The sequence below is a fragment of the Nothobranchius furzeri genome, chromosome 3 (assembly GCF_043380555.1).
Source record: "Nothobranchius furzeri strain GRZ-AD chromosome 3, NfurGRZ-RIMD1, whole genome shotgun sequence".
In the NCBI taxonomy this organism is placed as follows: domain Eukaryota; kingdom Metazoa; phylum Chordata; class Actinopteri; order Cyprinodontiformes; family Nothobranchiidae; genus Nothobranchius; species Nothobranchius furzeri.
The window spans coordinates 40,604,171-40,627,660 of record NC_091743.1 but is presented as its reverse complement, the minus strand read 5'-3'; the positions used below and the strand labels follow the sequence as shown (position 1 = coordinate 40,627,660).

The following is a 23,490-nucleotide window of genomic DNA, read 5'->3' as shown; positions in this document are numbered from 1 at the left end:
TAATAAAAACATTTTCGTTGATTTAATGATAATTCCTTGGAAATATGGTCATTGTAATTTAGTTACTCAAGGCTACTCAAAATGTCTTACCCTTCAAGTAAAATGTGTAATCAGAACCAAATGTTTGTTTCAAGTCAGCCCTTTTCGCTCATGCAGAAGGGTGGAAGGAAAAGCAAGCAAAAAACACAGACCTTAAGCTTTGTACTTTAATTACGTCTGGAAAAAAGGTTTGAAAGAAGTTCTGTGAGACCTGGCAAAAACTTGTTCTAATCAAACAGTTTTTTAAGAAACATTTTATTCAAATATGCAAATAAATGACATATTTTACACAATCTAAGTCTGAAACAACACAAAAGGCTAGTGATATCTGTGTAGAGATCAACAGAAATAGGTAAACTGGTATAACCATTTCAGATCATGTGACAAATATGCAGCAAATAATAAGCAAATGTAAAGAAACTAGCACTATAGACAACAAAAACTATGGCCTATACATACACATTGCCACAAATAAAATGCATCATTATATTTTCTTTTTTCCAACACAAGCTGGGGGGTGCAGCATTAGGAAAATGTTAGCTTTTGTGACCCATGTTATTTGACTAAATAGTTGTGCACATGTATGAACCAGAACCATTTGTCTTGGTAGGTTTTCTTATTTAATACAACGCTGTTCATCAACATAAACCCCACAAATGGACGAGGGACTAACACGATGCCATGCAGACATTTTCTTTCCCGTCTTGACAAGAGCCCGTCTCTGTTGAACGATCATCTGAGTCTGTGTGTTTCATCTCGTCTAGCAGGATTTCTTGGTCTTTGAACTGCACTCTCTCATCAGTTGGTGAAATTAAAACATTTTCCTGTTCCTCTTGATAGGAGATTCCAGTTGAAGAATCATCTGTCTCCATGTTCATCTCATCTGTCATGATTTCTTGGTCTTTGGATTCCACATTCTCATCAGTGGGAGCCATGAAGGCATTTCCTTTTCCTTCATCACAAGAGATTGTCTTTGCTGAAGGATTATTTGTGTCTTCTTTAGTCTTCTTGGTCAGATTTTCTTCATCCAAGGATTCCCCATTCTCAGCAAGTGGTGCCATGAATTCATTTTCGTCTTCCTGACAAGAGATCACTTTTCCCCCCAGGATGTCTTCATCATTTGACTCCACAGTCTCAGTAATTTGGACCACATGGATGTTTTCTTCTTTTTCTAGACAAGAGCTCGTCTCAGTTACAGGATCATTTGTGTTTTTGGTCAGATTTTCTTCATCCAAGGATTCCCCATTCTCAGCAAGTGGTGCCATGAATTCATTTTCGTCTTCCTGACAAGAGATCACTTTTCCCCCCAGGATGTCTTCATCATTTGACTCCACAGTCTCAGTAATTTGGACCACATGGATGTTTTCTTCTTTTTCTAGACAAGAGCTCGTCTCAGTTACAGGATCATTTGTGTTTTTGGTCAGATCTTCTTGATCCAAGGATTCCCCATTCTCAGCAAGTGGTGCCATGAATTCATTTTCGTCTTCCTGACAAGAGATCACCATGGTAGACAGATCGGTTGTATCTATAACTGTTTTTTCCCCCAGGATGTCTTGATCATTTGACTCCACAGTCTCAGTAATTTGGACCACATGGATGTTTTCTTCTTTTTCTAGACAAGAGCTTGTCTCAGTTACAGGATCATTTGTGTTTTTGGTCAGATCTTCTTGATCCAAGGATTCTCCATTCTCAGAAAGTGGTGCCATTAAGTCATTTTCTTCTTCACAAGAACTTGTTTCTGTCGGGGGACCATTTGAGCCAATTGTTGTCTCCTCGGTCAGGTTGTCTGCGTTAGGATTAGGTTTCCCAGTTTCTTCGTCAGAGTCCGAGTCAATGGAAATGGTCTCCGGACATGTGTTGAGTTTCAGGGTGTTGTTTGGTTTGCAGTCAGTTGACTTGCCACTTGCTGAGCTCAAAGCAGAGTTGCCAAAACGTCTTTCATGGTCTATCTCCAGGTCATGTTTCAACTCATTTAGAGCATGCATGTTAAAGCCTAGTCGCACAGCAGGTTTCTTGAACTTAAAACTCCTAAAACAGATATTCCGCTTTGATACAAAATGGCCAGTAACCTCAGACCTCCACATCATCAGACTTTCAGACAGCTTTAGCTCTTCATCAGGATTTGGGTAAGGTCGTTCGTTGAAGTAACTTGTCAGGAACTTTTTCCTGGCCTCAAATGTCTTGACCTCATAACCTGTAGGATCCAGAACAAGGCCATCTATTTTGTGATTGCTTCCACAATCTTTGCTTGTCTTAGTCTTCTTGGGAGTGGGTGTGCTCTGTAGAGGCAGCTGCCTCTTGATGGCTGCAGGCGCAGGTGACTTCGGAGTCAAAGGAGACTTGAGGTTTTGGCTGACCTGGCTTCTGCCAACAGCTCTGCACTGTACAAGATGCAGTGTGATTGTGGATGCTACCATATTACTAGTGTACACCCCTAAACAATGGATGCATTTGTATGTCATCCTTTTTTCAACAGGATGCATGGTTTGAAGCACTTGATGTCGCTCCCTCAGGTGCATGCCCAAGACATCTGAGATGGTACCTTTGAGGATGGAGAAACAGAGTGGGCATACAGTCTTTCCACCACCGCTGTTGTGGAAAAGTGCAACCAAACTCTTTGGCTCAGTGTACTTGTTTACTATCTTGGCAGGAGGTGCTATGACAGGACGAGGGGGAGGAGCAGCATTTTGGGGGGCAGGTGTTGATTGATCTTGACCATTGACTGAATTCTTCATGTTAAAAGTGAGCACAGAAAGCTGAATGTTTCTGGACTGACCTTGTTTTATGGAAAGATCAAAGGTAAGAGGTGATGCGCCAACAGGCCCAACAAACTCACCAGGGTGGGTCTGAGCAACATGATCCACAATTTGATGAACACCGTGGAAAGAGGAATGGCACTGTGGACACGTTAAGCCGTGTGTTAGCATATGGTTAAGTAGTGTGCTACTGGGCAGATAGCGGTTGCAAAGCAAACACTTGCTGGTGAAGTTGTGGATTTTCATGATGTACTTGGCCAGTGCCCACACTTTCTTGGCCTTGTGAGCATTCTCAAAATGAGCACTGTAGAGGTTTTCAGGAAAAAGTTCATTGCAAACAGTGCATATCTTCCACTTTTGTGTTTGGGATGTGTTTACATTAGTCTGATTATTCTCAGCAACAGGGCTGTTGACAGCAGTAACGGCTAACGCCTGACTGCTTGGGACAGTGGGTGGATTCTCAACAACGGGGGCCACTGGCTTTAGATAGCCAATAACAGGCTGTGAAACTGCATCAGACAAGGGAGTGACACATTTGGCAACAGCCTGAGCGTTCTGATTCATTGTAGGTAGAGAATGGGGAACCGAGTTCAAAACATTAGCATGCCCAATCATATTTGTTACATGAGAACCAACTCGCTCATGAAACTCTAAAACGTGCTGCACTAGAGCCTCGTACATGCGAGTAGTGAACTGGCATTGCTTACAGTAGATGTTGCTTCCATTAACAGAGGAAGACCTACCTTTAACAGATTTATCAGAAGCCATACCAAGATACGGTGAGACAACATGCTGGAAATGCTCCCTGTAAATGTGTCTTTTAACAACATTGTAGAGAGAATCACGAAACGTGCACTTTTTGCAAAAGTACACAGATTTTAGAATTCTGTGTAAGGCATTTTTGCTTTTCGTTTGAGCTCCCAGCGCAGTGCCCTGTGACATCCCATAATTCTGCTGTCCTTGATTGGGTGCGTGGAATATTTTAACATGCACCTCCAGGGTTTTCTTGGTTGCCGTGAATGCACAGTAGGGACAGTTGAGAAGTAGTTTACCATCCAAGAGTTTTCGGTGTACATTACGAAAGTGATTTTTGTAGCCTGAGTAGAATTTGGAAGAAAACTGGCACTCTTGACAGCAAAATGGCTTAGATCGATATTCCTAAAAAACACCAAGGAAATTAATGATTAATTTAAGAAAATCATTTGATTTATATAATTCAACCAACACTTGGACCCAGAAATACAATTTACCTGTGTCTTTGAACATGATGGATCCCATGAGCAGATGTCAAATCCTTGAGTGCTCTTTACAACCTGTTCATCTGGACTAAACTCTTTGAATTCCTGTGGAATAAACAAAAGGAATAAAATAATTTAAAAGTAGGGCTGGACGATAAACCGAAAATTTATCATTGTCAAAATTAGCGGTGTAAGAAAACATCGATATGGCAATATATCGTTATACTTTTCCTAGCAATAATATATAAATATTCAAAAGCTGTGTATCAAAAAAACAGATATCGCAATATATTATGATATTTTTTCCTGTAACTTTGAGTTGGCCTCTCAAATCTGGTGCTGAGATCACTGAGGTGGTTAAAAAGCTCCTCTGTGGCAAGGCTCCAGGTGTGGATGAGATCCGCCCAGAGTTCCTTAAGGCTCTGGATGTTGTGGGGCTGTGTTGGCTGACACGGCTCTGCAATATCGCGTGGACATCGGGGGCAGTCCCACTGGACTGGCAGACCGGGGTGGTGGTTACCTTATTTAAAAAGGGGGACCGCAGGGTGTGTTCCAACTAGGGTTGTCACGGTAACCCGTGTAGCGGTAAACCCCGGTAAAAAAGTTGACAATAATTACCGTCTTGTTTAAAAAAATAAAAAAAAAATCTCGGTGGATTACCGTGGCTGCGGTGTAGGCGCTGTGACCCTTTCCAGCCACCGTATAATCTGCTGAAGTTGCCGGCGGCACATGTGCACTTTGTTGTTTACGACCAAAACTTTCTTGAAGCTAAAGCTGAAATAATGGCTAAAGGAGGAGACGGCAGCGCTCAGGACATTTATTATCCCTCAAAGAAGACAAAGTCGGAAGCATGGGCATTTTTTGGATATTTGAAGAATGGCGAGGGACAGTTGATAGAAGACGGCTATCCTGTTTGCAGCACGAGCAGAAAAAGTGTCTGTGAAAGGCAGCAATGCTTCAAATCTCATGACACATCTGCGGGACCATCACCCACAACTCTACAGTCAACGCAAGGCAAGCTAACGTTAGCGTTTTAGCTAAAATGCATGATCCGAGGATTTGGGTTGAGGGAGAATGCAACAAGTTGCTATATAAAGCAGCCGCAGCGCCGCTACCTGCATATAAACCGTGTTGCGGACACCCCCATGTTGAAATGACACTATGCATTACGGGGCTCCCAGGGCAGATAAGAGTTGGTCTCTCCAAGAATGATTATGAATTTACAAATGATTACTGCCTGATGACAGTTTCCCAAATCTGCAAAGCTCACTCTTATCCGGCTCTCAGAGAGTACAGACGCTTTTTCTTCAGCTCCCTTATCTGCTTTTCCCAAGGCTCTCTGTCCTGTCTGCCTACAGAGCACTTCTCTGCATTTCTCCTGAAAATCACTACTTCTTTTTGGAAAATGGACTTAATTAACTGGTCAATCAACGCGATTGATAAGATTTTTTCTACGATGAGAACGGAGAAGGGGGTTCCCACCTATCCTCAAGGGACATACGCAGCAGGATATGCACTCGATTCTTGGGAGGTCTGGCGAATCGTGTGCCTCTCTCAGTTGTCCATCGAGGAAGTGGAAGATTTGTGGATATTCGGCCCGATGATCACTGTATTTCTTCTGATTGGAGTGGGTGGATTTCTGGTTTTCTGGAAATTTGGGAAGACGGGAGCGATTGGAGTGCGACCCGTACCCACGGAATGTGCCGCCCGTGCGGTGACCTCTTAGACTGGGACGTTACTCGAGGTGAACCGTAAGCTGGACAATGTCCTCGCGGCGTTGCCTGTGTTAGTGCGAAAGATGGATGTCATCTCGGAGAGGGTCGCCGGACGGTGTGGGGATGTTTAGAACGTATAATTGGCCTCACTGGTGGACATGAATGATCACTTAATGGACTCCAAGGCAGAGAGGAAATTATCTCTGTCTGCCCTAAACAAAGTCTTGTTTATCCTAATCTGACGCCAAGGCAGCCTCCAAAGCTGCCATCAACAAACCCCCACGGAAGGAGGAATGTAGACAGATGCTGTGACCCGACCTTCCCCCCTTGCCTTCAGATTGAGACTTCTGCTTCGAGGTCATCAACCTGCAGGAAATTCAATGTGCTCTCTGGCCCTCCTCTCTCCCTCCCACCTGTTTGACTGCAGCTGTGAGCGCCGTACACTGGCAGCTCCCGTTGGAGGATTCAGGATCCCCCCCCCCGATCGGAGTCTGATGTTGTAACTGTGGTGTTCGTGCTTCTATGTATGTTGAGGAGTTTTTTGTATAGTAGAGCTACTCCCTGCTGGGACTAACTCTGGTATGCCTTTTTTACCTTACCCCATTTATCCTCATGTAACACCCTTTTCATCTAATGAAATGAGCGCCGTTCTGGCTGCTCTCGTGGACTGCCTGTACCCGTTTTGTCTACATGTGTGTGTGTATAACCTTGGTCAGGTTGTGTTTGCGGAGTCAAGTTCCTATGCTCTGGGTCGCTGGAGCGCTGGCAATAAAGCTTATTCTGATTCTGGAAGGACACAAACCGAGGATGATATTTTCCTGATATAGTGTTTATTACTCAAGTAAGGGTAAAAAAAGGTATCCGATTAGAAGGCTACTTGAGTACTGAGTGTCATCGGATCTACTATTTTTTAAAATGATGACATCAAACAGACAAAAAATAAGAAGTTATGGGCAAATATTGGTATTTTAAAGACTAAAGGGGAAAAATGTAAACAAATAAACAACATAATTACAAAATAACAAATTTTAGGCAAATGTTAGGCACAAACCGAGGACAATATTTTCCTGATATACTGTTTTTTTTGAAAATGTAATACGTTAAAAAAAATACTGCGATAATACCGAAAACCGTGATAATTTTGGTCACAATAACCGTGAGGTTAAATTTTCACACCATGATAACCCTAATTCCAACTACAGGGGAATCACACTCCTGAGCCTTCCTGGTAAGGTCTATTCAGGGGTTCTGGAGAGGAGGGTCCATCGGATTGTTGAACCTCAAATTCAGGAGGAGCAATGTGGTTTTCTTCCTGGCCGTGGAACACTGAACCAGCTCTATATCCTTAGGGGGATCCTGAGGGTGCGTGGGAATTTGCCCAACCAGTCTACTTGTGTTTCGTGGTTCTAGAGAAGGCGTTTGACCGCGTCCCTCGGGGGGCCCTGTGGGGGGTACTCCGGGAGTATGGGGTACCAGGCCCTCTGATACAGACTGTTAGGTCCCTGTATGACCGGTGTCAGAGCTTGGTCCGCATTTCCGGCAGTAAGTCGGGCTCGTTCCCAGTGAGAGTTGGACACTGCCAAGGCTGCCCTTTGTCACTGATTCTGTTCATAACCTTTATGGAAAGGATTTCTAGGTGCAGCCAAGGTGTGGAGGGCATCTGTTTTGGTGGCCTGAGGAACAGGTCTCTGCTTTTTGCAGATGATGTGGTCCTGTTGGCTTCATCAGAACGTGATCTTCAGCTTTCGCTGGAGCGGTTCGCAGCCGAGTGTGAAGCAGCTGGGATGAGAATCAGCTCCTCTAAATGTGAGACCATGGTCTTGATTTGGAAAAGAGTAGAATGCCTTGTCCGGGTCAGGGATGAGGTCCTGCCCCAAGTGGAGGAGTTTAAGTATCTCGGGGTCTTGTTCACGAGTGAGGGAAAACTGGAGCGTGAGATCGATAAGCGGATTGGTGCTGCATCTGCAGTGATGCGGGCGTTGTACCGGTCTGCCGTGGTGAAGAGAGAGCTGAGTCAGAAGGCAAAGCTCTCGATTTACCAGTCGATCTACGTTCCTACCCTCACCTATGGTCACGAGCTTTGGGTAGTGACCGAAAGAAGGAGATTGCAGATACAAGCGGCCAAAATGAGTTTTCTCCGAAGAGTGGCTGGGCTTTCCCTTAGAGATAGGGTGAGAAGCTTCATCCGGGAGGGGCTCAGAGTAGACCCGCCGCTCCTCCACATCGAGAGGAGCCAGTTGAGGTGGCTCGAGCATCTGGTCAGGATGCTTCCTGGACGCCTCCCTGGTGAGGTTTACCGTGCACGGCCAACCGGGAGGGGACCTAAATGTAGACCCAGGACACGGTGGATGGACTATGTCTCTCACCTGGCCAGGGAACGCCTTGGGACTCCCCTGGAGGAGCTGGCCCAAGGGGCTGGGGAGAGGGAAGTCTAGGCATCTCGCCTTAGGATACTAATTTTCCTATAATAGATTTGGTCTAAAAAAATCATATCATCTGGCTGAATGTATTGCAATATTTCGTGATAAATCTTATCGTCTACCCCGTATCGTGATATGTATCGTATTGCCACAATTTCACCAATACACATCCCTAATCAAAATGTATGCCCCTACCAGCGTCATTTTTCTCATATCTGCAAATTTATCCATCCCTCCACTCTCTTCTGCTAATACAAAGTTGTGTCGTGGAGATAACAGCCTAAGTCGAGAGGCCCAGACTTCTCTCACCCCAGCCACTTGGCCAGCTCTTCCAGGGAAATCCCAAGGCGTTCCCTGGCCAGCGAGACATATAGGTCTTTACCATCACCCATACTAGCATAGAATGGGAAGAATCGGGTCGCTAATTTTTCTGCTTTTCTGTAAAACCGGTCCAGACAATCTACCCGGACCGCGCCAATCACAGGACTTTTTTGGCTTACTTCTGTTGTAGGTCCAGAAATTCTGGAGAGGTACGGTTAGGATGGAGCAACAACACAGTCCACTGATTGGTTGACAGAAATATGTCACTACTTGCAACAAGCAAAACAGAGTTCTGTTGTATTTTTGTTAGCTGTACATAAGTGTGAAAAAATGTTAGCAAGTTTTGGTCACCTTCAGATTTCCATACATTTCTCATCATCATTGTGAGAGTCCACAGGAGGAGCTAGACGGATAGGCAGTTTTTATCCTCATGGATGGCAGCTGAAAAGGGCTTTGGGGTATTTCTTATGAGGAAATACAATATAACACGGTAAAAGAAATTCAAAAAGTTTGATTTTAATTATATGGAAACTTTTACAAAAACTGTTCAATTAACCTCTCAACTCTGTCCTCAATCTTGCATTTTAGATGATATTAGCCATTTCACCCTCTTCGATTCCAGAATGCTGTTAAGTCTGACAAATGGAAGAAATTGGACTGACTCTGATGGAATGGGCGGGGCTGACTCTGGTGCAGCTCTGCCTTTGTGGTTCTGAAGCGAGCACTACTTGGGGCAAAGGTTACTATGTGACGTAGAAGACGCTGGCTTTTCCTGACCTGATCATTTCCCTGTCTGTTTCCTTCTGTATTCTAATCCAGGAAAGAGGGCTTGAAGAAAATATTCATGTTTCAGCATGCAAGTGAATCTTAGAATGACCATTGTATTTCAAAAAGAACAAGTATTATACTGTTTCTCAATGAACCAAACCTCTTAAATTAAATATAATATGTTGATATTTATGTTTGGTAATGCATGTTTTTCCTCATATTCACTAAGTAGTATTAACAACATGTGTGTAAAGTAGGGTTGCAACGATTACAAATTTTGGTGGTACGATTATAGTCTGAGGAATAATCACGGTTTCACAATTACCACGACTATTTTACATGAATTAATTTCATATCTGTATTAACATATATAAATCACACACACATTCTATAAATTACTGATAAAAGACATGATTACATAATGGTTTTGAACCCCTGAAATATGCAGTCACAAACTTTGGTTGGTTTGTTTACCTAAAGTGACAAACAGGGCTGCAACAAACATTTATTTGGATCATCAATGAATCGGATGGGGTCTCGACTCAATCGGATTAAACGGGAACATTTAAAACTGCTTGGGAACGATTTTTCTCTCCTTCCTTTACTTTATTTAACAACAGAACATAATTAGAAAAGTTCAGTCCCGTGAAAAACAACATGCTATCATCTAAATATATCCATAATTAAACTATAATCAGTAAAATTGTATGTATTTCATTAACATGTTCAGTAAGCTACTGGAAATGTTAATAATATTTAATTTCTACTGCTTAAAATGTTATGTGACATATGTAGGGTTACAATAACCCAGTTTAAATGATGTTCACAAATAGACGCTTTTGTGAGTTACATGTTACAGTGGCTTGCCAAAATCCTACAGCGGTGTTTAGCCGAGCAGACTCGTACCCGACAGCAACGGTTCTGCTGCATAGTGCTGCAGACAGCTAAGAATAAACAGAATGATGAGGACTTTTCTTCCGTGTGAAGAGTTTAGATTTTCTTGGTTTCACGACCATCATGTTTTTTCGGAACCCCACTTGATCGTGAGCCTGCTGCCCGCTAGCATTAACTATAGTTGCGCTTTTATCCCAGACCGTTTCTGCCTTTGTGTCTTTGCTGGTTTCTCTGTTTTCCTCCACACCACCTAGATTCTCACATTGTGCGTCAGCAAGCATCTTACTGTTCTAAGTGTGTCGTTCCTCATCAAAACACCGGCTTTCTCTCGTTCTGATTCTGCCTCGGTCTGCTCTGTTGCCTCTTACACATGAGATGTGCGCATTGACTGTTAAACAATGGTTGCGCAACACAAAAAACGTTGCACAACACAACGAATCGATGACGAAATGTGTTGCCAACGCATCTTTTCATTGATTTTTATCGATTTGTTGTTGCAGCTCTAAACAAGAACAAGGTTTGTTCAGGCCAGGACGTTTACAACACAAGAAACTCAAGTGCAGAACTGCTGGTAAGTTTTTATTTGTCCTTGTGCATACTTTCCTACCCCCACCTACTAATATGCGACCAGTCACACAATAATTTTTGTACACCACATGAGAGAAAGCTGTCCTGATTATGTGTTGAGAGCAAGCTGCATGAACTCCCAAAGCAGGTCCACTAGAAAAACATGACCCGAGGGGGAACAGTTCCTGCAGACTATTCATCAGTCTTAACTGCTCCACCTACTGGGGCTCCAGAACTGCTGCCTCTGGATGGTTAAACCTGATCTTATTGGCTACAATTAGCACAAACCATAAATTTCCAAGACCATTTACTCTGCATTTGTTTTTCAGTGTATTCGTTATTCATAAGAAATCAGATTAAGACAAAAATAACTGTATCAGTCCTTGTTGAACAGCTATATTGAACCAGTCTTAAATCATGACAGTACTGCTAAAACTTTGTAAATAAAAATAAGGTTTATTTATGCAACACCCATCACTAGAATAAACAATGCTGTTCCTTAAAAGGCAACAGTGTGATGTGCTTCACCATGCTTCTTTATATTTAGGAGAAAGTTGTGCAATTCAAATGTAACAGCGCCACCTAGAGACACAGTCTTTGCTGGCAACACGTCTCTACTTCAGTCGTTCCCGATCCTGATCCAGGGGCCCGGTATCCAGCATATACCCAGCCCTGGACCAGGATCGAGAACCACTGCTCTACGTTAAAAACAGTGGACCAGGATCGAGAACCACTGCTCTACGTTAAAAACAGTGGAACACAAAACAATCAAACACACTCACCTCTGCTGCCTCCTTGCAGAACTCGAGCCCAATGTCTTCGAGAGCTCTCTTCACTTTCTTTCTGGCTTTCCTGATTCTTGGGAGGTTATTCACCGGGAGCTGGAACATTTCTCCTGATAAAACAGAACATAAGTTCACAAGATGAAACCTCCGCTTCAAAATAAGATCTAATGAATCAATATTGTTCATCTCTCCGAGTGCTTTAGCGTGGGATAGCGGCACGTTTATACTTGCAGTAAAACAGAAGCCTTAATCAATGCAGATCCAGCACTGGGTGCCTTTGCGTTGAGTTTTTTGTTACCTATAACTGAGTGCTAGTTTGATTTGATTCCGAGACCAGAACATTACAAGAACGTTCTGAATTATCTCCATGAGCCTTTAATGGAGCATCACGTTAGCTTCTGAAGCTAGTGCTAGCGTGTCTGAGCCCAGGCAGCAGCATGGTCGTTACACAGTAACAACGCTACTGCCACAGTTCTATTGTGTCTAATATGGTCAAACAAGGCATTTTACTTACCTTACAACAGACCGACACGACCAGTCAGTCGGCCTGTCTCACTGACATATATGACTAAAAAGAAGTGAAACGTATGATCAGGACGTGAAGACCGGGGGTGTTCGTTCTCCTCGGCGCCGGGAAGCTAACGCTGCGCAGCTAGCCAACTAAGAGCTAGCTGGTTCGTAAGTTATCTATTTGGCTGCGCAGCTGTCGCTGTCTAGGCCAGGAAAACAGCTGGCAGTGATGCACGTATTATAAACACATCACATTCGATACTAGCAAATGCCAGAGGCACCTATTGACCCCTAGATCCCACGAACCCGCTCCCGCGCTGAGATCCGCTACGTTTGTAAGCTAAACAAAATGGCGTTCACAAAAAGACGGAAGTGGTGGTGATGTGGTGCTGAGACTGGACACAGTGGTTGTAAATAGTTGAGATTTATTAGGTTTAATTCACTTTACTAAACACAAATAGCAGTGTACTTTGATTTTGTCGAAATAAATCAAAAACTACATGACAAAATAAGCACATATTTTCTGCTCCTGGATACAATTTTAGATAAATGATTCCCAGTTGTTGCAACTTATGATGTTGACAACAATTTTTCAGTTCCTTTGATTCAGTTGTTTGAATTCCAGTTGTTCCATAACTTCCAGTACAACAACACGAGGTCCTGCCATCACCAGTCTGGTTACTGTCGTCCAGGTAAGGACACACCGTCCGTTCACCTTGCACACAAACTGTCATATCTAAAGGACATTTTCACACAGACAACATGGATTACCCAAATCTGTTCTTTAATCTTTAATTTTCAGGAATAATTTCAGGCAACTTTAACTTAATTTCACCTTCACTCCAGCAGCTGCTGCGGGACTTCCTGGGTCAACAGCCTGTACATAACAGGGAGCCATCCCTCTGACCACTATTCCCCAACCCCGATCATCCCCGATTACCCGTGGTTGTGGTAAAACAAAGCATGCTTCAGACTTGGGATGCTATGGTTTACAATAGTCTAGTTCCCAACCTGGGGTCAGCACCCTCCGTAAGGGGGCCCCCACAAGGCTGCAGGTGGGCCCAGAATTTGGTCTGTGCTGAAGTTGTGAGGTTAACAAGAAATTTGTAAAATTTACATTTATAAAATCCCAATAACATACCAAAAAGAGTAATCAAAACTCAGTCGAAGGGTTGTAACTCTGTATGTCTGTTTAAAATTTGTAATAATCACTTTTATGTGATTGTTTATGTGCCGGTAGGAGTTGGGGTTGGGGGTTCTGCCTTGTCGTGGACACAGGCAAGGCATTCCAAAAGGATAAAAGGTTAGGAACCACTGGTTTACAAGAATAAGCGCACAAACTTCAGGTTTTCAGGGACTAATTTTAGGCTTATACTACATGTTTCAGGACCAGGCATAAGTTTACCATGTGATAACTCACAGTGAGTACTTTTTTGATGAAGAGGGCACCAGGTGCCAATAGTTCTTCACATGTGACATGTCTTTTTAGAACTGTAGGACAAAATAAAGCACATGCACCCCTCTTACAAAGCTTCTCTCTTGACCATTAACAACTTGCAGGAATTGAAAATTGTGAACCCACTTACCTGATTTGGGATTAGATCTCACTAACACGTTTGAAAATGGTGGAAATCCCCCAGAATGAGGCTGAAGGCAATTCAAGATGGCTCTGCGACCATATGTGACCGTTTTTTTGTTTTTACTGGAGCCCATAGTGAGATTAGTTAAAATGGTATTATATGATCCAGCACAACAAAATGGGTTTTGCAAAAGCAGCTACAAAGAATTATTTTTACCAGTCTCAAAGGCACTGTTTGGCTCCTACAACGAGTCTTTGCATAGAACAAAGGGACTGTCAAGGTTGTTGTCTTCTGTGGTTGATGCCACCACACTGTCATCACTGTCTTGCCCATTGTTATATTGTAGTTCAGATAGGTATCGGCAGCAACGGTAGTTGATACAAAACTGATAGAGCAGGCCACTGTCAAATAAGTTATGTTTCTTTGCCACTGTTGGAGGAAAACGAAAACAGCACATAACCAGACTGGAACGTGTCCTAGAACAAATGTAATTGTTTGCTACAAGGTATTGCATGAATTTGCTTTTGATTGCAAGATTCCCAGATGCCTCCCCATTGGTGCCAGATGTGTGTGTGTGTGTGTGTGTGGGGGGGGGGGGGGGTTAATAAATCTAAAGGAAGACCAGTGCTCCCATACCGTGTTGAATGATGCCATGCTCCTGCAATGTGCTGCACAGCTCCACTCCCTGACTCCGGCTTTCAACCTCTCCATTTTGAAGGAGCCAGTCGATCAGCTGACAGGCAGGAAAACAGCGCTGGTATGAAATCCCATGCTCCTCCTTTAGCTGCAGGATTGTGTTTTTTCCATTATAAGACTGAAAAAACAGATAATCATTTTAGGAAACCCATTTCCCAAAAAGTGCTAATGACTTGAGGAAAAGCCGTGTTGTGTCATGACACTCAAAATGTCATGATGCCAAACCACTTTGGCAAAACAATGGCTTGTGATATAAATTGGGCATCTTGGCAAGGCACCTTCTGTCCTACTTAACTGGAAACATTCAGCGGTCCCTGGTGTCAACTGTAAAGTAATGCATTAAACATGATTTCACAGCTACATGTTGCTATTTTATATCTCAGCATGAAGCCTGAGTTATCCTCTCATGAATATATAAATGAGGTGGAGGACTTTAACCTAACTTTAGTAACTTTATAGTAAAGTCAGAAATAAAGATTTATAATTAAATTCAAATCTGACCATCAAAGCAACTCTGAGATGTTATATAGGGGATCTCTCCAGTCCACTTTTATTTTGGCATACTCCACCCACTTTATGCTAACTTAGATTTGCATAAAAAATTAGTTAACTAGTTTATTAGAGCTGTGAGGCAGCAGTGAGGTGTGAGACAGCAGTGATATGTGACACAGCAGTGATGTGTGAGAAAGCAGTGAGGTGTGAGACAGAGTGATGTGTGAGAAAGCAGTGATGTGAGACAGCAGTGAAGTATGAGACAGCAATGATGTGTGAGACAGCAGTGATATGTGAGACAGCAGTGATGTGAGACAGCAATGAGGTGTGAGAAAGCAGTGAGGTGTGAGACAGAGTGATGTGTGAGAAAGCAGTGATGTGAGACAGCAGTGAAGTATGAGACAGCAGTGATGTGAGACAGCAATGATGTGTGAGACAGCAGTGATATGTGAGACAGCAATGATGGGTGGGACAGCAGTGAGGTGTGAGACAGCAGTGATGTGAGACATTAGTGATGTGTGAGGCAGCAATTATATGTGAGACAGCAGTGATGTGTGAGACAGCAGTGATGTATGAGACAGCGGTGATGTGTGAGACAGCAGTGATGTGTGAGACAGCAGTGAGGTGAGACAGCAGTGAGTTGTAAGACAGCAGTGATGTGAGACAGTAGTGATATGTGAGACATCTGATGTATGAGACAGCAGTGATGTGTGAGACAGAATTGGTGTGAGACAGCAGTGAGGTGAGACAGCAGTGAGGTATAAGACAGCAGTGATGAGACAGCAATGAGGTATGAGACAGCAGTGATGTGAGACAGCAGTGATGTGTGAGACAGCAATGATGTGAGACAGCAGTGATATGTGAGACAGCAGTGATGTGTGAGACAGCAGTGAGGTGTGAGACAGGAGTGAGGTGAGACAGAAGTGATATGTGAGACAGCAGTGAGGTGTGAGACAGGAGTGATGTGAGACAACAGTGATATGTGAGACATCAGTGATGTGAGACAGCAGTGAAGTGAGACAGCAGTGATGTAAGACAGCACTGATGCGAGACTGCAGTGAAGTGTGAGACAGCAGTGATGTAAGACAGCAGTGATGTGAGACAGCAGTGATGTGAGACAGCAGTGATATGTGAGACAGCAGTGATGTGAGACAGCTGTGATGTGTGAGACAGCAGTGATGTGAGACAGCTGTGATGTGTGAGACAGCAGTGAAGTGAGACAGCAGTGATGTAAGACAGCAGTGATGTGAGACAGCAGTGATGTGAGACAGCTGTGATGTGTGAGACAGCAGTGATGTAAGACAGCAGTGATGTGAGACAGCTGTGATGTGTGAGACAGCAGTGATGTAAGACAGCAGTGATGTGAGACAGCAGTGATATGTGAGACAGCAGTGATGTGAGACAGCAGTGATGTAAGACAGCAGTGATGTAAGACAGCAGTGATGTGAGACAGCAGTGATGTAAGACAGCTGTGATGTGTGAGACAGCAGTGATGTAAGACAGCAGTGATGTGAGACAGCAGTGATGTGAGACAGCAGTGATGTAAGACAGCTGTGATGTGTGAGACAGCAGTGATGTAAGACAGCAGTGATATGTGAGACAGCAGTGATATGTGAGACAGCAGTGATGTGTGAGACAGCAGTGATGTGAGACAGCTGTGATGTGTGAGACAGCAGTGATGCGAGACTGCAGTGAAGTATGAGACAGCAGTGATGTGAGACAGCTGTGATGTGTGAGACAGCAGTGATGCGAGACTGCAGTGAAGTATGAGACAGCAGTGATGTGAGACAACTGTGATGTGTGAGACAGCAGTGATGTGAGACAGCAGTGATGAGAGACAGCTGTGATGTGTGAGACAACAGTGATGCGAGACTGCAGTGATGTAAGACAGCAGTGATGTGAGACAACTGTGATGTGTGAGACAGCAATGATGCGAGACTGCAGTGAAGTGTGAGACAGCAGTGAGGGGTGAAAGAGGTCGGACTGCATCGAGGATCGGCTCTGAGCCCCTTCTTGCTTTGATGATGGACATGATGACAGAGGATGTAGACAGGAGCCTCAGTGGAATGAGATGTTTGCAGATGACAGTGATCTGTAGGGAGAGCAGGGCACACGTAAAGGAAAAGCCAGAGAGGTGGTGATACGGACTGTAGAGAAGAGAGGAATGAAGATTAGTCACAGCAACACAAAATACATGTAAATGAGAGGGACACAAGTGGAACGGTGACGTTACAGGGAGTAGAAGTAAAGAAGGTAGAGGACTTTACATACTTAGGGTCTACGGTACGAAGCATCGGAGAAGGTGGAAAAGAAGTGTGTGTAGCAGGTTGGAATGGGTGGAGAAAAGTTTCAGGTGTGATAGAAGAATTTCAGCAATGTATGTACGAGAGCAGCCATGTTGTCTGGTTAGAGACAGTGTCCTTGAGGACAAGATAGGAGACAGAACTGGAGGGTCAGAAGGACAACTCATGTTAGATGTTCTGGATCTAAAGTCAGAGACGACAGACTGAGACAGTTTGGACCTGTCCAGAAGAAAGACAATGATGACATAGGTAGAAGGATGCTGAGGTTAGAGCCACCAGGCAGGAGGCTGAGACGAAGAACAACAAGGAGATTCATGGATGAGGTGAAAGAGGACATGGAGTTAGTTGGTGTGAGGGTAGAGGACTAAATGGAGACAAATGCATTTTAAAGGCATTTTATTCATTCATCTAAGATTTTGAGTTTCTGGAGGAATCTCTGTACACAAGGACAGTTCTCGTGTTTCTGATTTGGTGTTGCATTCAGGGTCGGGGCTCTAACCCTGGGAGCCACATCTGTGGGGCTGAAGGAGGTGTGGTCAGAATGAAATCACAAATTCTACTCAAATGGAAAGAAGTGACCAGAAAGACAGCTGTACCTATTGTGACATCGTGTGTTTTAGCCTATCTTTACGCGGTAGAAGGAGCGGTACCGTCGGTAAAAACAATCTCCAAACGAGCACAAACTTAAAGATAACAACTGTGGGGTGAAATACTTTACTTTTAATCAGGCCAGTTTTATGTTGTGGAAGGTCAGGCGTCAGAGATCTTACTTCTCATAAAGCCGTTGTCCTCGCATGAAGACGTTCACCTCAGTGCTGAATGGAAACGTGCCGTCTGTCATGTTCTGTGTCCCTTTGTTCCCCAGCTCCTTCAGTTCCCACTCCAGGTTCTCCTTTTGTGCTCTCTTAGCGCCCTCATGTGTCCGTTGTTGGCATTTCTGTTGTGTGTCTTAAGTTTACTTCTAGCCCTCTGTAGACTTCCCCAGGTGTCCTTCTAATCATTCCCCATTCCTAATCATTCTTTATTCAGCCCTCCTCATCCGTCCGGTTATTAGTTGTTTGTTTTTGGCCCTCAGGCTTTAGGTTTGGTTTTGTGTTAATGTTTATCTGCCCTCTGGTCAAGCTCCTTCCCTTCCCATTTTGTTAATTGATTCCACCTGTTTTTCCTCAGCTCACACTCCTCTCACCTGTCACCTGTTTCCCTGATTACCTCCCTCCTGTTTATAAGCCTTGTCTTGTCACTCTGTGTTGGTTGGTCCATTGTTGCTGTCAGTGTGTTTGTAAGTTCTGTCAGTCGCGTCCCTCTGTGTAAAACCTGTGTTTTTTTTTCCTCATTTCCAGTACTCTATCTGGTTTTTGGATTTTGGCTCCCAGCCTTGGATTAACTTTTGGTTTTTGGCTCACCTTAAAATAAAGTATTTTTACTTAACCTTCATCCCTGCCTTGTGTCATCCTGGGTTTCTGCAATTTGGTTTCTACCATCCCTCCGAATCGTGGCACCGTCATCCTAACGAAAACGATACAGCAGAGATGCATCCTTGAAATCTGGCCTCTTGTCACAAACCAAAACAACAAGATGCTTTATGAAAACATGACTTGTTTACCTCCTACCGGTCTCTGATTAGTGTGTGTCATTTTATCTCACCGTGATGAACAATGTCGTGGTCCATGAGGTGCTGGATGAGGCACACAGCTGTTGCACAGGTCAGAAGCCTCCTCATGGCCCACCAGCCAGTCTACAAGCTCCTGAGCTACAACGCAGTTGGGATACGTGTGCAGGTAATACCGGAGGTCCTTGATCAGTTTCCCGCCGTGAAGTCTCAACCTTTAAGTGATGTTCACATCCATGATGAGCTTCAAGCTTCATGTTACCTTTGACCTTGAAGCCGTCTTCTCATACCCGAGTTGTTCTCCTGCAATCATAACTTCAGCCTTGTGCTGCTTAGCCATGGCTTTTCTCCTGGCGCTACTTGTTCTCTCCATGTTTGTTATGACAGAAGTGAAGAATAAATTAGGCTTACCCCCTAATAAGAATCCTTGTGTTTGCAAAACAGGCACAGAAACAAAGCAACATCACGATGAGGGAGCCATGTTGTGTATACACTTAAGAAAGGCAAAGATGTGAACGTTAAAACAGGCCATCTAATATGTTGTGTAGTGCACACAGAGACGTTTACATGTTTGTCAAACAGCGTACATCTTAAAACGGTTACGCTTTAATCAGAAACAAAGAAATGCACCATGGCGGTGGTTGCAGCATGAACTAGAGAGCAAAAGACCCTCTGAGGTGTCTGTGGTTGTACAGGAAGCCCTGCTGGTATGCAGTGTCCCATTAGCAGTGGATGTGCCTGCACAACATTGTGAAGGTTGTTATGTGATTATCTGGCAACAGAAAACCTGAAAAACGTGCAGCCAAGGTTTTCTTCTGTGCAACAAACCCACCAGATGACACAATATGTTATTCAACAGAGTCTTTTGAAAATTACAATTGTGCATTCCTCTGGTTGTTTCTAAATCCTGCAGCCAGCTCAACCTTACAACCAGATCTGTAACAGGATGGATTCCTTGGTGCAGGCGAGCTGCAGCCTTTTGATGTCATTCTTGTGCATAAACACTCCGGTACACAGTGACACTTGTGCATTACTCTGAAGCTGCAGCTATCCTCTCTGATCTGCTGCTGTTATCTAAAGCTGGTTTGTGTCTCTAAAAGAACTTCACCCAGTCATGCAATTCCCAAAACAGAAAAGCGACTGAGACCAGGCACTGATGCGGTCACCTCAGGCCACACGTGTAGCTAGAACTAGTCGCTGCTGTTCCTCGTGATTTCTGCTGCTTTAAGGCACAATATGCACAAGGGCTTCAGCTGTTTGTGTCTACAATGCAAGTGAACACTCACAAAGACGAGAAGTAAAAGAATCACAACAAAAGAGGCTGTTTGTAAACATAGGAGGAAAACAAACACAAGGTTCTTTATTTTTCTTGCGTGCATGCAAGTGAAACACTTTTCATAAGTTAAGTAGAGAATGAAGTCAAAAAACCTGAAAATAAATAAACATGTCAAAATGAAAATTCAACAAGCAACATTTACAGCCATCAGGTGGGTAGAATAATGCGTGTGTGTGTGTGTGTGTGTGTGTGTGTGTGTGTGTGTGTGTGTGTGTGTGTGTGTGTGTGTGTTCATAAATAAACCTTCCCTGCTGCAGATAACTCTGAATAACCTCAGTTTGGAGGAACAGAGAAAAGCTTTGATTCATCTGAATTCTGTTTGATAAACATTTACACGAACATAAACTTTACATCATTATCCACCTTTAATCTTCTGGCTGTGTTCAAGAGAAAAAGACGAAATGTTTGACAAATGTCTGAAATCACATTTACATGAACAAGTATGCAACTTTAGGGGTTGCAATCGTTCTAAAACGATTTAAAATGGCACTGATATGACTAGTTATTAGTCGTGCGGCTGCTCAAAGAGCTTTCTATAACAGCTTGCTCTTTAATGCTCCGCAGAAACACAGTATGCGTTTCTTTTGTATTATAATTATTTTCTACACCCGGTCTTTTACACCAACACTGAAACAGTCACGTGCTAATAAACATTAGATGTCGCCCTGATGTACTGGTAGAGGAGCCTGGGGAGGGAGGATTCAGCCTGACCAGCCAGCTCCACGTTCTTTATGGGAGGCAATGGTTCTATGTCAGAGGTCCTTCCTGCAGAGTGGACATGTGGCCACAGGGTGTCAGTATTTAGCTGCATTTACCAGGAGAGAGAGAGAGAGAGAGAGAGAGAGAGAGAGAGAGAGAGAGAGAGAGAGAGATAGAGAGAGAGAGAGAGAGAGAGAGAGATACATAGATAGAAAGATAGAACTTGACTGAAATGAAAATGGAGCTTTTCTTGTAAATAAAAATTGTTTACAAAATAAAAGTTATTTCTTCGTTTATTTATGACATATAGAAACAACATTAAAACTATATTTATTTTCCATAAATGACTGAATATCGCTAAAGTTTATTTTATTTTTCATGTAGGACTAAAGCCTCTTCATCTGGTCCCGGTGAAATAACAGACACGCTCCTGCTACAGACCAGCAGGTTTTAGATGATTTCTTTCTTTTTTTTTTTTCTTTTTTTTTTTTTTTTTACTTCAGTTCAGATACGAGCAGCTCTTTTGCAAATCCTCCACCGGCTCCGCGTGCTTCCATTGGATGGCGAGGTGGAGGTGTAGTCCGGAAGGCGTGGCATCCTGCCAGCTCTGCCTTATGAAGGAAAGTGCGCTTCTTCTGACCGGACAGAGGTGCGTCCAAGATCTCCGAGTCACCTCGGTGTTCTGGGTCCTTAGCCCGAGCCAGCGGCGCAGACACGCAGCTCTGTTCAGGAGGAAGCTAAAGGTGTTTTTCAACAATATCTGCACTTTGAGAGCTAAATCAAAGTCTGGACCTGCTGACCTTTTTCGTCCGAGAGAGTGCGGTTTGACTAACTGCATGAAAACCCAGCGGGCATCTGCGGCTCTCTGACCAGTTGCTTTTGTTGGCACGTGACCGCTGAGACGCATCTGGGGCTGCAGAACTCCCCATGGATTTTGTTGGCGACTTTGACTTGATGAAGTTTGGCGTGAAAAAGGAGACGATGCTGTGCCTGGACAGATCCTTCATAGGGCCATGCGGCCAGCTCCAGAGACCCGACTCCGTCTCCTCCACCCCTGGCAGCACACCCTGCAACTCGGTACCATCGTCTCCAAACGTGGTCCCAAACGAGCAGAGGAACAACCCGGGGAACGACCAGTTCTGGATGCCCAACGGGGGGTACCCTCATCAGATGTACCCTCAAGCTTTTGGCCTGACCCCCGAGGACGCCATGGAGGCCCTGATCGGTGCCACGACGCAGCAGGGACACCTACCTGCGCCCCACAACCAGCATCCGCAGGCTTTCCAGGCTGAGTACGAAGGGTACAGCCACCTAAACGAACCAGTCCAGCACTACCCGGGCCTTCCGGGTCACCCTGACATGCAGGGGATCCCCAACAGCCACTGCCAAGACCCCTATCTTAAAGATGAACTAGGGAGCGCGTCCCCAGAGTCGCCGGACGCAGAAGTTCTTGGTGCGCACCACCATCTCCAGCAGCCGCACAGCCGCCACGACCGGCGGTCCCCCGCAGAGGTGCACTTCTCCGATGAGCAGCTGGTGTCCATATCCGTCAGGGAGCTGAACCGGCTGCTCAGAGGCCTCAGCAAGGACGAGGTGATGCGTCTGAAGCAGAAACGTCGAACCCTGAAAAACAGAGGTTACGCGCAGTCGTGCCGCCACAAGCGCGTGCAGCAGAAACACATTTTGGAGCACGAGAAGACGAACCTGGCGTCGCAGGTGGAGCAGCTAAAACACGAGCTGGGCCGGCTCGTGAGGGAGAGGGACGCGTACAAACTCAAATGTGAGAGACTGTCCGGAGCGAACTGCTACCACGAAACCGGCTCCACCAGCGACAACCCGTCCTCTCCAGAGTACCTCATGTGAGTTGGCTTTGTTCCTGGAGGTCTCACCTCCTCCTGGTTTCAGACCATCTTCATCAGAAAGACTAAAGAGTGCAACAGAAAAATAATAAAAACACCTGCAGTGAAGCATGCATGCTGGACATGTGTGAGATTTTTTATTTTATACTATATTTTATCTGACAGGAGATACTTGAAATCAGAGAATATTGACTTTAATCACATTTCATTTAGTTCGGCCTAATCCGCATTTGACAGTTTTTGCTTTTGTGCTCAGATTTAGTTTGGTGTTGATTTGTCTGAATGAGCTAAAATCGGATCTCTGACTCTGCTAGACACAGACATGGTCCATATCTTCTCCTCTTTTTAAAGCAGGATCACGATGTCGCCAGAACAGAAGGAATGCAGATTGTTTTTACTCTGTCTTTTGTTTCTTCATTATCTTTGGATCAATAAAACTATTGTGACTTTTTAATATCGCGTCTCATCTGCTGAGAAATTATTTGATTTACTCCAGGAAATTCCTCCTCATAGACTTTTGTTTTTTGTGAGATTTTTCCTGAAATCTCCTTTAATGTGTTCTTTTTTATTTTCATTTTATTTATTTTATTTTTTTGTCGTTTTTGCGGAACAATAAAAAAAAACACTGGACGCTGTATGAAATGAGAGAAGATTACAAATAAAACTGATCACATTCTCTATCCTCTAAGTTATTAATAATAATTATTAACACTCAGACTCACTTTCACACTAGGAGGATTTTATTATTCCGCCGAAGCCTGCAGTGTGCTGAGAGGTCCTTCCTTGACCTTTGCCCTTTGTGGAGTGCTGCTTCCTGAAAGACCCTAGCATGAGAAAGCACAGGGGGGTAACTGGCCGGGGCAGATAAAACGAAGTGGAAATCATGCTTCCCTTCTGCTCTCT

At 44.1% G+C, this 23,490-nt stretch overlaps 2 protein-coding genes across 2 annotated transcripts; one reads left to right on the top strand and one right to left on the bottom strand.

Annotated features, from left to right (window-relative positions):
• Positions 1–275: 275 nt before the first annotated feature.
• Positions 276–12,245, bottom strand: adnpa (activity-dependent neuroprotector homeobox a). Its single transcript, XM_015960013.3, has 4 exons — positions 12,018–12,245; positions 11,501–11,613; positions 4,046–4,138; positions 276–3,953 (listed from the first exon to the last, which is right to left on the bottom strand). The coding sequence occupies exons 2-4, from the start codon at positions 11,606–11,608 to the stop codon at positions 708–710; spliced, it is 3,447 nt and encodes a 1,148-aa protein (XP_015815499.2). The 5' UTR covers positions 11,609–11,613; positions 12,018–12,245; the 3' UTR covers positions 276–707.
• Positions 12,246–21,426: 9,181 nt separating this feature from the next.
• On the top strand, positions 21,427–23,041 carry mafbb (v-maf avian musculoaponeurotic fibrosarcoma oncogene homolog Bb). Its single transcript, XM_015960018.3, has one exon. It carries the CDS (start codon positions 21,656–21,658, stop codon positions 22,589–22,591), a length of 936 nt encoding a protein of 311 aa, XP_015815504.3. The 5' UTR covers positions 21,427–21,655; the 3' UTR covers positions 22,592–23,041.
• The last annotated feature ends 449 nt before the right edge of the window (positions 23,042–23,490 follow it).